Source organism: Oxyura jamaicensis, chromosome 12, assembly GCF_011077185.1.
Source record: "Oxyura jamaicensis isolate SHBP4307 breed ruddy duck chromosome 12, BPBGC_Ojam_1.0, whole genome shotgun sequence".
Classification (NCBI taxonomy): domain Eukaryota; kingdom Metazoa; phylum Chordata; class Aves; order Anseriformes; family Anatidae; genus Oxyura; species Oxyura jamaicensis.
Genome location: NC_048904.1, coordinates 5,917,068 through 5,933,203, shown reverse-complemented (window position 1 = coordinate 5,933,203; position 16,136 = coordinate 5,917,068). Strand labels below are relative to the sequence as shown.

Genomic DNA, 16,136 nt, shown 5'->3' with positions numbered 1-16,136 from the left:
ATATAGTTAATAGTATTACAGAAGAAGAGGTATACTGTGCTATCTCAGATAACTACTATTGAATAAACTCTTCCAGAAGCAATAAGGACACGTACAAAGGGTACCACTCTGGACTTACCAAATGGGATTGATGCCGCACATGGATCTCTGCATGTTTCATTCACCTATGTACCAAGTGCCTCACTTTCCCCTATTACAAAACACTGAATGTTCCTTCAGTTTATTTACAGCGATTATTGTTTTAAAACTATTTTTAATAATTTGTCAGCATTGATTGTTTGATTACTTGTTATTGTAGCAGAAATTTAAATGACCCTGCTACAGAAAACAAAATCCATCTATCAAAGAAAAATAACCTCTCCTCCCCTGACAGACCGGAAGAGTCAATATATGCAAAACCTACAGTCTAGTAAATCTTAGGAGTTACTTCTGTTATAGCTTTTTTTTTTTAAAAAAAAAAAAACTCAACTGTTCTCAGTTGCTCAACATGCTCTTCATAGTAGCTGCTAGTAAACAAACCAACACGTGTAAAACAGACGTGTAAGACAAGGGCTGCCAGAGTTTTGATCACGTAATACCACCTACGAAATGGGAAATAAGTTGAGACCACACAGCAAGGCTCAGGTCAGAGGCGACCGTAGGGCCCCACGCATGGTACAGCTCTGTCCTCCTTCAGCTTTTTTGTGTTTTGGAGGTGGAGGTCACATCCCAGCCCTGCAGGACTGTTTATATGATTCAACGCCCACTTTTCCACCACCTTTAAAAATGTGTATTTGCATAAGGACATGCTCCTAGAATGACTTTCCAGCAAAGAGCACGAAGTCCGTTCCGTAAGAGCTGTTGTTACCTGGTGCTCTAGGCTCAGGCTGTGCTGAAGGCCTTGCCAGAACAAGCAGTGCAGCATCTTGGTTTGCTGAGAGCTCTGCGCTTCAGTACCTGACTCACCATGGCACAGGATAAATAAACTCTTCAGCCATTGCCATCATGACAGTTGGTTACCACTACTGACGGCAAAAACAAGTAAGAAGTGCCTTTGCAGATCACATATGAGAGTCTTACAGGCTGCTAGTGGTCTGCTGACAGCATCTGTGCGTTGCCAGTGAAGAACTAGAAATTAGGATGCAGAGTTTTATATCTGTATTTTCTTTCTGTGCCTACCATCTGACTCTGAAGTACAGCCCAGCGTAGATGATACATGCCTGAGGTTGCTTCTTTCTTCAAATACCCACAGGCTTTATAGAGAAGCAAATTACAGCATTCAAAGTTCCTCATTATATTTGATCGTGCGTTTTCTACTGTGCAAACATCTAGAATAACAAACCATTACCAATTCTTACCTAAAACATAGATTTCTTTCAAATTGCCAAGTGAAGATTTTAGAATTTTGAGCATGAGGCTTTTCCACAGAAGTCTGATGCCAGGGCCAGCCCTTGGCTGAAGACCTTTCTAGTTCTAGCTAGTTATTCTAGCTCTAGCTTCCAAAGAGTTCTCAGTAGCACTATTTTACACAGCTTAGTGTCATTTGACTTCCTTTGAGCCTCGATGAACAACATGCAGATTATTTTTTACTTTTTCTATACTCCATATGGAGAATCACACTTTTTGGAGGAGAGGGAAAAAAAGCCCCCCCCAACCCCCAAAGTCTTCTAAAGCAAACTGTTGATAGGGAAAAAGCTATACAATATATTTTTTCCCATCTTATGTCAGGGCTAATCCCATTTGTGAATTATGCCACCTCAGTGACAGTCATTATCTTCTCTACTTATTCTGGAAACGTTTTGCCTAGAATTTTGAAATTTAAAATAATCAGTTTTTAAATTCACATTTATACAATTAGTCAAGCAAACCTAAAACTACTGCCTATTAGAACAGTCTTCTTTCTTAAGTCTTCAGTTCAGAACCAAAGTTGAAAATGCTCACTGTTCTCATTAACTGAATGCAATTAATGAAAATGGTAACTTCAAACATTTTAATTTTTAAAAAACGATCCATCCCAGCAAAGTTACTTTAAAGATTTGTCGCAGCCTTTGAAGCAAGAAGTCTTACGTGTAGGATGTTAAATTGAATCCTCTCATTATCCTCCCTGTTAGGAAATTCCTACCACAATTTAAACCAAAAACTAAGAGATGACCAAACCACACAGATTTGACCAAGATCACAAAGCAGAGTCTTGTTTACAACCAAGACAGCTCATGCAACAAAAAAGTAACTGAGTCTTTATATATCCCATGGCTAGACCTCATCCACTCCAACTACATATGCTTTAAAGCAAGAGTTTTGCTACAGTTTTAAAAATGACAGACTCTTTTCCTTTGCCACCATGGATTTTTAAATGCCTAACAAGATTTTAAGTCTTCTGATAGCTTAAGAGGATTTGGGACCCAATCAGTAGTTGAAAACTATAGAAAAACATCAGGTATGAAATTAAAATTATAATTTAACCCAATTTTTAACTTTAGAGAAAATAGTTTAATTTTTGCATGTGCTTTATTTAGAACTGTTAATAAAACAGAGCTTCCAAAACTGCACTACATCCTTTGTCTTGCATTTCAAAACAACAACAAAGAACAACAACAAACTTTGTACCAGCAAATAACACTTAACTAGCTGGCATTAAAACTCGATGTATTTTCTGATTCATCATTACGAATATTGCAATGATTGAACAAATCCATTACTTTTGTTGTTTAGTATTACTTAGGTTTAATGGTACTATGTAGGTATTTCATTATTTACTGTAAAGTACATAGAGGACCATGTAATTTTTATTCTATTCTTTCAACCCCTCCTTTGCAGTTCTATATTCTCTATATAAGTACACAGTTTTCATTTTAGTTCCAGTGCTGCCAACTCCCACAACATTATTTTGCTCATGACTTCTGGTGCTATTCTTTATATTCCAAACGTTAAAATCATGCATGACTTTCTTCTTTAACTATGTTCTAGTCCACAATGCTACCGAGAAACACTTGAAAAAGTCAAAAAGATCATTGGCTTTGGGAAGCTCCAAGCTAGAAAAGAAATAAAATATACTGTTGCAATATTTTCTTGAATATAATACTTCCAAGGCACTAAGGCTTTTTTAGGAACCAGATATTTCTTTGTGAATAGATTTAGAAACAACGTAATTGTTTTACCAATGCAAAAGCATAATTAAATGCTTCCTTAGAGTTTTCTGATAAATCATTCAATTAATCCAGAACAGCACCTCAACTTTGACAACAAAAAACTTGCACCTTCTATTTTTTTGCATATATCACAGTTGTTTTCCAAGTACCATATAGCAGCAAAAGTAGATAACAATACCTTTTTTTTTAATCCACTTTAAAAGCTATGAGAAATAGTCATCCGTTCAGTAACAACAGCTTATATCTCATGTAATACTTACCTGTTTCATACAAAAATTTATACTCTCTGTTCACCAAAAACATGCTGGAAACTTCCTGTGAATCATTAACTAATTTTAAAACACTGCATGTTAAAGCCACTGTGTAGCATGCGTATTTTGCAGGAAGCAAACAGCAAAGAGATTATGGAGGAAACAAAAAGTGTGGAATTGAAGATACTTATCAGGACCTTCTCTAGAGCACATACTTTCCCTTAGTTTTAATCAGGTTACTTTTTTTTTTTTTTTTTTTTTTTTTACTGTTTCTCAACTTTTTCCTCCAGAGGACAAATCCTTTGGATAACTGAATGAGCATAGCTGAAACCACAAAATGAACTAACAACCTCTGAAATATTTTTGAAGTCTTACTCTTTTTTTTTTTTTTCCAAGTGAACTGATAACACTGAAACAGTATGGTAAATACTTTTGAAGGGATTCTAACAAAAGGATAAATCTCTTCCCAGACTTGTGACACAGCATCAACAATAGCTGATGATGTGGCACAACTTTTTTTTTTACTGGCAAATCAGAAGAGGGGCTAAGGCTATTATTTTGCTTTGCCTTCCCACAAGGCTCCTCACCACAAAATATGGCTTAGAGACATCTTTTGTTCCTCCAGCTGTGCTGGGTTATTGCTCAGATGATTTCATCAGCACACTAAGTTGCTCCCCTCTACAACTTGAGCTTCCCAGACTTCCAAAGAGTAAGTTTTCTTGGTAAGCAGGAACAAAAGAAGCAATTGTGTTATTTTTGCAGTTAGGAGTGAGTCATGCATGTTATGTAAGTTTTAGATTTCAGCTAGTAAACTGCTTGTAAATACAGTTACTAAGCTTTGATTTTTTTTTACAGATAGCAGACAATCATGCTTGTATGATTTTCTATTTTCTTTCAGCTTTGTAAGTATGCAGGTTGTCATGTTGTGTGCATCTGACTTGCTTTCCCCATTACCAAGTCTCAGCTGACATAATTCTTTGTTTTCAAGATAGTGAGTTCTTAGAAATAAGTCATGAAGGAGAGTTAGTATCTCAATGCTACGAGACGTGAAGTGCAACCTTGTAAGGGGATTAACATTTACCAAATATGCACTCAGCCACAGCAAATGTATAAAAACCCCACAAAATACAAGCTCCTCTCCCTCTAACACCTGCAAGAGACTTTGATACCTATTACTTCTCATTGGACATGTGGTGATTACAGTTCTTCCCTTTGCCTTATCCACCTGACAAGTGAATCGTGTGAATGCCTAAGTAAGCTTTTTCTTCAAACAGTGCAAGACTTTGTACAGTTATTCCTCCTGGTTTCTAAGGGCTGATAACTTCTATTCTTGGGACCACAATAATCACAAACTTTGTGACACCAAGCAGAAGTGCTGGGTGGCTAGAACCAGAAGATAAAGCTAAGTTTCTGGACAGGAAAACCAGGAGCGGGGGAGAAATAGGAACCACAACACAACCAAGAACATGAAACGGGCCAGAGGAACAGATTGCATTCATTCAAGAAAAAGTCGAGTCACAATACTGACAGAATTTATATAGGTAGACACCAGCAGCTCTGACTGGGAGTTAGAAATATGGCATAAAGGTGTTCTTCCAAAGGTGTTCTTCCAATATATACTGTCTTAAATCTCAAAAGCTATTAATTCCTCCTGAAGCACAGTATTGCTACCCTGACCCAGCAGGTGTCTGCACGGTTTGTGAGCACTGTGCATTTATATTGTGCATGTAGGGGTGGGCTGGGTCTCACGTAGACATTCCTGCTACTTTTATTAGCCCAGATGTGCCTGACAATGCTATGGGGATATGGAGACCCTGGCTTTGCCAAGGACCTACATACAGTGTGGTTCTCAACAACTGACTCCACCCAACCCTGTTTGTAAATTTAATGAGTTATTGATACTACACTAAAGGAGCATTACAATACAACTGATGCAAAGTCAGAAATTTAAGTTAATACCGCAATTGATAACAACAACCCATCGTTGCACACTGTCTTGTATGCAACACAGGAGGAGCAGGAGAAAGTATGCAACTTCAGAGTTTTGTTACAACTTTTCTTAAGACTCCCTCTCTCCTTCCATTCTCTGAATACATCATGCTTTGGGAATCAGTCAGCAGTATGAAACAGAAAATGAGCATTTGTGAATCTTGTCTCTTTTGTTACTGTTTGACTGTGCTTGGTAAAATAAATAAATACTAGGAATATTAACAAAAAAGAGTCTCATGATTAGGAAATATGAATGTCATTATAAGAGAACAGAGATTATTTGCTTTTCTCTGTCTTAGGGTTCCCACGCTATACTGAGTGATGTCTTTCCAATGATTTGTGTTCTCCTACCAGCAATGTTACATTCTGACTCACCCACTGTCTAAAGTGTACAGCTTGACCTGATTCACAACTCCAATTTGACCAAATAATAGCATTCTTCTGACTGTGTAAAGTGCTCTAGAATGTTACTCTGGCTTTGAGCATCTCAAATTTGACATGCAAAATTATTTGCCAATAATTGTGTTTCACAATATCAGTACTTCACCTCCAAACGGTATTACAAAGGTAGTTTATGCATATAAAGAACATACAATTACAGAAGCACAGGAATTCTACAAAGAAAACAGCTTATCAATGAAGATTTTACATGACATGACACAATCATTGAAGTCAAATACAATGATGGGAACAGGAAAAATAAATTAGTATTAATGCATTTTTACTAAACCACCCATGCTTTGCAGAAAGTAGAAAAACAACAAAATGCCACAGAACATACAACCACCAATACCATACTAATTTTCATCTTTTTTTTTGGAACAGAAAATAAAACATGGCAAAATATATTTTATTGATATATTTATTTATAGAAACAATGCTACACTTTTTTTCAGCAGTTACTTCACCCTAGGTGAGAACGTATGTTTTATTTAACAGCAATAGCTGTCTGCTCATAGCAAGAGAAACAGAAGCAAGCATGGCTTGGAGGTTCCATCAGACTAGCAAACGTCCTCACAGGGAGGGCAGTATAGCACTAACGTGGGTTATTTACAGAGATGTTGGAATTCCACGCCAAGTTTTTCAAGGCTCACCTAACATCTAGGCTGATGTAATCCACTGTTGGAGATGGACACACTTTGAGCAGCAGGCTGGACTACGCTATCTCCAAACGTCCCTTCCAAACAACATCTCTCTGACACTGGCCACACAACCTTTGTGCTGTGCAAGTTCCTAGTGAGAGAACTAACATTTTAAATATCAGTTGTTTTCATCTTCAAATAGTTTAATAAGGTTACACAGGTGTTTTCAAAGGTCTGAGAAATAAATATTCCATGGGAATTTCCTCTGCACCTATTTCAAGCTGATTTGTAAGGCTGGTGTTTAACCCATTAAACTGGGGAATGCAGCATCTAAGATGTCTAATGCAAACACCGGTCTGTACCATTTCACATGTATTTCTTTTGCAACTTATCTCATTTTGATGTATGACAGAGAAGACTGAATACTGGGATCATTTTTCCTACTGCTTCTCACAGATGTTATGATACCTCTCAGTAAAAGACACAGCATGAGGAGAAAGTTTTCAAAGAAAACTTTACTTCAAGTAAAGTAAACAAAAGTTCACTTCAAGGCCAGTATATTTGTTTATGGCAGTTTCTTGGAAGACCTGAATTAAAAATTGCTTTTGCTGCTGTGGTGGTTTTACCCTGCTGGGCAGCTGAACTCCACCACAACCACTCTCACTCCCCCTCCTCTGAAGAAGAGGGGGAGAAGAAAGTATGCTGGAAAGGAAAAAGAAAAAAAAAAAAAGCTCACAGGTTGCGATAAGGACAATTTAATTAAAGGAAAACAGAAAAGAGAAAAAAGCAAGCAAAGGCTGTGCAGAAGCAAAAAGAGAAATGTTATTTTCTACTACCCATCAACAAGTGATGTTTGGCCACATCCCAGGAAGCAGGGCCTCAATCCATGTAGTGGTTGTTTGGGAAGATGGATGTCTTCATAAGGAGAGACCTCCCCCCACTTCTTCCCCTTTCCCACCTTTCATTGCTGAGTGTGACCTCGTATGATATGGCATATCCCCTTGGTGGGTTTAGGTCAGCTGCCCACCCCTGGCCTACTGGCTTTGGGGGGTTGGAGAGGGTCTTGCTGCTGTGTCAGCACTGCCCCCTGGGAGACCAAACACGGGGGTGATACCAGGGTGATACCAGGGCTGTTCTAGCTGCGGGCGCAGAACACAGCACCGCATGGGCTCTCAGGGAGAGGCAACTCCATCCCAGCCAGACCCAGTACAGCTACTAGTGCCACTGACAGTGCTCCCATGAAAATACGTTATTCTGCTTATTTACATTAGTTTAATACCGCTGCTTCTTAAAACTGATAAGCTTGTATGTGATTTAGCTTACGACTATCTGGTAAACTTATTTTTTCCTTCTCATCAACAGAGTACAACATACAATTTTAAATATGGGGATTCTGAGCCAGCTATCGATCATTTACCTCCTCTGGGCTGCTATGGTCTTTTGTCAATATGAAGACTATGATTTTGGGGATGAATATGACGAGGAGCCAGATCATCAGCATTCCTATTATTTTAATCCAAGCCCACAAGCTGAAGTTCCCCGCCTTCCTATTCCAGTCCAGTGTGCCAGAGAATGCTTTTGTCCACCAGCTTTTCCACTATCAATGTACTGTGATCACCGTAAACTTAAGATGATACCAAATATCCCTGCTCACGTCCAACAACTCTATTTGCAAAACAATTATATTGAAGCTGTACCTGCAGGACCGTTCACTAATGTTACCATTTTAAGAGAGATTAATCTCAGCCACAACAAAATTAAATTTCATATGATTGACCATGGCGTTTTTGCCAAACTGTCAAATTTAGTGCAGCTTCATTTACAGCATAATGAATTGGAAGAATTTCCATTCCCACTCCCAAGCTCTCTGGAGCGACTCCTCCTTGGTTTCAATAAGATTTCTCAGTTATCCGGAACTGCATTGGAAGGATTACCAAACATAACCATGCTTGACCTTTGCAATAACTTTCTTGATGACTCCGTACTCAAAGGAAAACCCTTTTCAGTCATGAAAAATTTAATGCAAATCAACTTATGCAACAACAAATTAGAGACTATGCCTCCTGATCTACCATCATCACTTATGTATCTCTCCCTTGAAAATAACTCGATTTCTTATATTCCAGAAAACTATTTCAGCAGACTTCCAAAAATCATTGCTCTAAGAATGTCCCACAACAACCTGCAGAGCATTCCATACAACACCTTTAATCTACCTAACCTTTTAGAACTTAATCTTGGGCATAACAAATTGAAACAATTATTCTACATTCCAAGAAGTCTGCAGCATTTGTATATTGAAGACAATGACATTGAAAGTATGTTGATGTAATTCTTAAAAAGGAAAAAATGGAGTGGATTTTAGGGTTGGTTGTGAACAGTGGGATCGGCATACTTAATCATCCAGAACTGAGCACTTTTAACCTAGATCAAACGCACTTCTTTTGTTGTTTCCTTGGTTTTGAGGACCTGCCACTTTACAGCTCTCAGGTCACTTATAAACCAAGCACAGAATCCAGAAGTCGGCTAAATTTACATGTTTTTCAAGAGGTACTGTGATACTCCTCTTAGCAGACAGATGAGCTTGAGCCATTAGTGTTCTGAACTAATGTGTTCACATGGCCTTGACCTAAAGTTCATATACAACGTACCTCTCAGGAGCAAGTGGTTCTATGCAGTTTTAGCCTAGTGTAGAAAGAATATCAACCCATCATCTTCAAGCTGGAGTGTAAACACATCCTTGGTTAGCTGGGACCTACCAAGGATAAACTAGAGGGGATTTCATTTTTCCATCTTTCCTATAGTTTCAATGCAGATATTTTGTAAATATTATGTTTTTGTTTTTTTTTTTTCATATAATTATTTAAGATAACTTTGAAACTTGGTTCTGATAAGACTTAATAAAAATCACATACAGGGAAAAGGAACCACAAAAAGATTCCATTAATATAAACTAGTAACTACAGATGATATACATATATATACATATATTTTTTTACCCCACAGCCTTATATTTTGCAAATTCCAAAAGTGTTATGACTGTAATTTAAAAAACTGATTAAAAATAAAGGACAGCTTTGATAATATGCAAAACAAAGAATAGTTTCCATTTTAAACTCAAAAATTTCAATTTTGTAATTGTTAACTATTTTCTGTATTTTAATGAACATTTTTCTCTCTTACAGTGATAAATGTTACTTTGATGTGTCCATCTATTGATCCAATGAACACCAAACAATTAACGTATATACGGGTGGACCAAAATAAGCTAACAACTCCAATGAGCACGTATGCCTTCTTCTGCTTCCCTCACATTAGAACCATTTATTATGGTGAACAAAACAGTAACGTCAACAAGTCAACTCAGCTAAGAACACCAGTGTTTCGCCGATTATTAACACCGGAAGAATATGATGAAACAGAAGATGATCATGAAACACACGATCAAGAAACTGAAGAAGATCGTGAAGAAGAAAACAACTACTTTTATCCTTACTTTCAGTGAAAACATCACTGTTAATGAGTATATATGGAAACTTTTGCTTACTTGCGGGGTACTTGTGTCCATTTCAGAACAGCTGGATAGTTTGGGGTATTTAAGATACATTTATATAAAGTGGAGATATATGATTTCAGTGTACATAAAGATGCCATTACTGGTGTAGTAAAAACCATAATACTGGTAGCAAAGTACACTCATGTCAGCATTAAGTAGCCGTCTGATATATAACCTGAGTTAATGATAAACTCATCTGCGGGATGGCAGTCTAAGCAGAAGAAAAGTGACCCGAAAAAATTTTGTATGTTCTAATGTGATTCAGCTTGCAAAATGATTACACCAGATCAACATCATACTCAACAGGAACATGTGGATAATGACAAAAATCCGTCCAGCTAGACATTTGACTATTATTCTACTATTCTGACAGCACTAGAAAACAGACATATTAGGGAAAAACATATGTTACATATGTTACAAAAACACTTTCAGGAGGTTCCTGCACATCTTCCAGAAACCCAGATGTTGCTTCTTTCAATATCTAGATGGACAGGAAACTCCCAAACTTGGAGTTTCACATCTTCTTAATATTTGTTTCCAGTGTTTTGCCAAGATATATTATAATACTTATTCCTCAGCTTGTACCTTGACTGTAACAAGTCTTTCAAAGAGGAGGGGATTTTAGTTGTTTAATAATATAGACAATGAACAACCTCTCTTCAGTGATCTTAGGATGTGCATTAATGTAACTCTCAACCATCAGTATATAAGTTTTACCTATACTTAAGAAGGCATTGCAAATGTAACACTTTTTAATTAGAATTGCTCATCAACTAGAACAGGCACAAGTAGTGGCACTCCAGGCTTTATTAAGACCATCCCTCTGCATAGATAATACCAGTAAGATATATTCTGCTTCAAAGTAGAAAAAAATTGCTTAAAGTAACCCACAGAAAAGTGATATATACTGTTTGAGCTATGAACGTTTTTTTGTTACGTTACATGCCTAGAAAGAGTTGCAAGTCACTACAGTATAGGATACTATTACAGGGCACTTTAGCCTTTTTTTATTAGTAGTATTAGTATTAATTATCCCATCCCCCTACCCCCTTATTTTTTTTATTCAGCATTTCAACTCCTGATAAATCTTTGTTAGCAGTGAGGAAGAATCACCATTTTCATAAGAAAAACTAGTAAGTGCAATAAACTATATATCATATTCTCAATGTTATATTATACTTTAAGCTTAGGGAAACTAAAAATGCCACATAAAATTATAAGCAAATTTGTATTAGAATTTCTAAGAAGTTAGTCAGTTTTCTTTCTTATAAGATCAGTTGTGTTTTGAAGCCCTTCTTGGTATATTTTGGATTCTGATACCGCAATTAATATACTAACAAATGAAAAAAATCAGTCATGCATCTATATCTTTAAAAGGAGAGAAATTCCTCATAAGCCCATGAATATACCCCAGTGTTTAAGAACAACTGCTTATAAAGATTTATGCATACAGAATTTATTATATCATTATCGACTCGGAGTCTTATGTTATCTCACTTAAGAAATCTTCTCTCTCCTCTATCCCTTTTTCTCTTGCATTTTACAAACAGATATATTCATGGCAAAGTATTTTTATGGTAGCTACACATATTTGTAAAGGTGTAATTAGAACTCTGCAGAATTTATCTTCCTTTATTAAAAAAAAAAAAAAAAGATTAACATTTATCAGCTTCAAGAACCTCTGGCTTCCTTAAGGAAGGATATATAAATGTATTCATTATAGTATTTAAGTGCTTTCAAAAATGTATGTACATTATATATACAAATTTAAATATATGTATGTATGGTTTTATTAATATAAACTTATAGTATATTATCCTTAGGGTATTGTTATAACTTTTCATCTCTTTCAGATTGTAAGTGTAAATGAATAGCACACAAAATGCAAATCTAAACAGATTTTTTGAAAGTCTTGCTCAACCTTAAAAAACACTATTCAAATATAATAGCATTATAAATCTTTTATCACAAACTTTCTGCTTAGCTTTATTTTTAAAGTAGCTTTAAAGACAGACTTTTAGTAACTAGTTACATGTTTCTTGAAGTTTAAACATAAATCAAACTGATAATATAGCTCTAAAGTTTTCAGTAATTATTACATTAAATTCATTCATATAGAACATGAAAATTGTATTACAAGCAGAACCATCATAATTCATATTTCAATCTATTATAATTATATCCTGTGTGGTAAATACAGTGCTATTTTTTAGAAAAGATTTCAGGATGGTCAGGGAACTAAAGACTTGCTACCCCTATGTCTATATTAGAGAGACAAGTTATCACGAAGTTCAGAATTGATAGCTAGATAAAAACAGTTGACATTGGTACGAGTGGACATGGCATCTGTAAAAGGATGTTCTACCTTGCAAATCTCTTGGAGTTCATGTGTACATGTGTACATGAAGGGTGTGTACAAGAGTGATCCTGGTTCAAATTGCCTACCATCGATTTCTGAAGAGTTTTTGAGGAAATCAAGGTGCCACAGAATGAGAGGTGACAGCACAGACAAAACCAAATAAAATATCAGAAAGATTAAAAGCATTACAGTTCAACAGTCAGTTCTTGTTGTGGAGGAAGTCCACTTGCAGGATTTTTGCAAAGGGCTGGTGCCCAGCAAATTGGGGTGATCTGAGAGATGACAACAAAGATTGCTAAGAGACAATGAAGAATGACCCGCTACCAGGATGCTAAAATAGCAAATGAAATTCAGCATAATTAAATGTAAAGTAATAGTTCTGTGAAAAGTGAAGAGATAATATTAGCTTCACCTAAAAGGTAACAAATCATGACTTGAGTACCGTCACTCGGGAGCAAAACTTGGAAGTAACAATAGATGATACCACAAAAGCATTGGCTGTAGCACCAGATATTTAACATGCCACTGACCCAGACATTTAACATGCTACAGATTTCTGACCCCTTGAGCTACCCGTAATCTCTACATATGGCATAATCAGCAGAGGGGATTAGAGAGAGGTTATAAGGGCACCAAAGGTAAGGAATGGTTTCTATATAAACAATATTAAGTTGGCTGGGACTCACCAGCTAAGAAAAGAGATGGCTAAGGGGAGATAAAAGATGTTTACAAGATTATGAGTTGCACAGACACCATGAGTCCAGGGATCAACTGCTCCAGTGCAGGAGCAAGGAGATATAAAAGAAAGCTGGCATGGGTAGGTATAAGCCAAGCAGAGAAAAAGAAATTTGCAGGCAATGTGTAGTCAGCTCGTTAAACTGCGTGCCTAAGAACACAATGAACACAGCAGCCATTTCACATGTGGTTTTAAGGGAAGACTGGATAAGTAACTGTATTTCTTGGAAGAGATTCACTGCAGGTTGTTGGGCAGAAAGCACAGTAGGTGCAGAAGTGGTGAGCTGAAAATAGTTGGTGAACGAAAGAATATTTGTAGATGGGAGGAGAGAAGAATGATATACGCTTGTCCTATTCTCAGTCTTCCCAAGGCACCTGCTTCCAGCTATTTTTGGAGACAGTACACTGTACGCTAACTTGTTTGGAACTCCAGATCCAATTCTCACTGCCTTTGACTGTGGTTAGCATGCTTCCATTGCTCCTCACTCCTGCTATACGCTTACTGCTTTAATATATTGGAATTTTAATTCACTTTAAGCACTATGTTTATATACCAAGGCACACACAAGTTCATTAAATTTGGGAACAGCACGTCTGCAATGCTGCATGTTGCAGTGCTCTGTAGCAGTCACCCATCCTGATTCAGGTGCACAAAGCAGCCTAGCCACAGGAATGTGGAGCTCTGCATAAGCCAAATTATACCACTAGAGAACCATACAAATTTTGGTGTCAAAATGTATTTGCTTGGTGCTTGCTCCGGTGTTTATTTTCAGAATATTATATGGTCTTTTTTCAGTAGGGAATAAATCCTTAAACTAAGAACTAAACATGCATTAAAATGTTACTTATTTTATCAGTGACGGTTGAATCTAACAAGCATCAAACAGTCTGATTAGCTTATTTACAGCAGAGTCAGTAAATACAGAAACAAAGCCTGAGCTGGCTTACAGCACTGTCTCTGCATTAGCAACTAAGGAATGGAACCATACAGCACAGTACTTGCGATGAAACCCTGAAACCCAACCTTTTTTTTTTTTTTTTTTTGAGGTAGAGGACGCTTACTTCAGATTAGCCACTGATTAAAATTCATTAAAAGCTGCAGCACATCAGGTGCATCCCTGAGCATATACATGTTCTGGTTTGTTTCATCCAGAAAGAATCAAATTCACATAATTCAAAGTCCTCCGGGATATGACAGCAAGCCTACAGCAAGTAGGGCTTATCAGAAGATTCACTTCAAAAAATGCACTCCTGATCCTAATTAAAATAACAGCAGAAATATAGCCAGAAAAGCAATAACTGATAAACATGGACAAACTGTTCAGAACTGTCTTCCAAGTCATATCTGTGCAAACAAAGATGGAACCTTCTTGAAATTTAAGCTAAGTATTACCAGCAGTATCTAGAGCGCATAAGAATAAGGCAGTAGTAGAGCCTTGCAGAACGTTTTGATACCTACACAACCCTACAGGGAAAAACTCCTGGGTTTCTGGAAAACAGTTATGACTAAGCTTTAGTTCACATAATTAAAGTTCTCAAAACTACAACATAACTGACAGACTTCTTCACTACATCTATACACCACAAGATGTAGTTATTATGGAAAAATCAAAATAAAGAAACAGTAGTTTAACCCAACCATTTATATTTCTTCCTTTGGTCTCAAAATAATAGGAACTTATTTTATATTTTTCTGACTGTTGCTTTTTCATGCTCGTAAACCTTAATTTTTCAGATATTTACTTCAGTATTCTGATAAATTACATGGATTAGGACAAAAACTCCTTTATAGCCAACAGATGGTTTACATTTCAAGCTTTCTGACTTCTTTGAACATATTCACATTCCACTCTTTCAATATGAATCAATTTCCTTCTTAGTTTCTGAACTTGATCATTGCAAGCAATAAACATAGGAATTTCCTATTTGAAAAAAAAAGGCAAATATACATTTTTTAAATTTAAAAATAATTCACCAAAAGAGAATTTAAGGATTTCAATAATTTTCCAATGCTATCTCAAGTCTTTGTATAAATTCAGCATCCACAAAGAAAAAATAAATTAACTAACCAATTCCTATTATAACGCACACAAGAAAGCAAAAGTAGATAAATATGAAGACTAACCACAAATACAAAGAGAGTAGGTACTATGAATAAGGTAAGGAACACATGACAGGAACATAAAACTAAAAAGAGGTGTCGGGCAGTGAGTCTTGGAGCCTCATCTCTAGTGTCCCTGTAGATGTAGCAATGGCTCTAACCGAATGATACTGTTAAAAGTAAGCCACAGCAATTCTGGAAGGAATTCTAAGCAATTTCAATAATTGAAGCAGATTGGTTTTCATTCAGGATGTAACTGATGATAAACAGGCACAGTTCAAGAGATTATAACTTCACTATATTCACCCACGGGTCTGGGTGAATAGCAGACAGGACTGTTACTCTAGTTATCATTTGTATTTGTTAACAATAGTTTGATTTCTGATTACTTTCGTGCATGATTTCTAAGATGTGCTTTATTTATGTAAGACATAGTAACTGATACAAGGAGTCTATTTCTCTTCCAAAAATGGAAATGCAAGGAATAAAGGTAGTGTCTTCAGCTTTAAAAAATTCTGATTATAAATAAGAAACATATGGAAGGATGCTCGTACAATCACTAGGTCATTTTTCAGCTGTCTCTGTTGCAGCTGGTTGCTCTGACAGTGACCTTAACCTAATCCAATTCACTGAGCCTTGGAAACCGTTGTAACTTTTCATAAAAGCACTGGATGTGTTTATGCATAAATTCTTATCTCTGATACTTCTTTGGTCATTCTGAATCTCTAAGAGTACTCCAAGTTCTCTTTTTAAGAGATGATAGCCATTTATTGCAGATTTAATACCATCTCAAAAACCTCCCCCATTCCCCCCGGATGCTGAAGTGGAATATACTTACTAAATATTACTCCGTACCTCTTCTATAGTAACACCTTCAATCCAATTTCCATGCATTTCTTGAGAAGAAGCCAGGAAGCTGCTTCTTCCGTTGG

General features: G+C 36.5%; 2 protein-coding genes across 6 annotated transcripts in view; one reads left to right on the top strand and one right to left on the bottom strand.

The window, feature by feature from the left end:
- CENPP (centromere protein P) overlaps window positions 1-16,136 on the bottom strand; it is a 142,331-nt gene that overhangs the window by 91,756 nt on the left and 34,439 nt on the right. The gene's annotated exons all lie outside the window — the stretch shown is intronic.
- OMD (osteomodulin) lies at window positions 3,831-12,561 on the top strand. Of its 2 annotated transcripts, none has more exons than XM_035337389.1 (3): window positions 3,831-4,101; window positions 7,813-8,768; window positions 9,636-12,561. In XM_035337389.1, exons 2-3 carry the CDS (start codon window positions 7,835-7,837, stop codon window positions 9,953-9,955), a joined length of 1,254 nt encoding a protein of 417 aa, XP_035193280.1. In that variant the 5' UTR covers window positions 3,831-4,101; window positions 7,813-7,834; the 3' UTR covers window positions 9,956-12,561. The 2 variants fall into 2 exon arrangements, with proteins under 2 accessions (XP_035193280.1, XP_035193278.1); XM_035337387.1 differs by having other exon boundaries at window positions 3,832-4,088.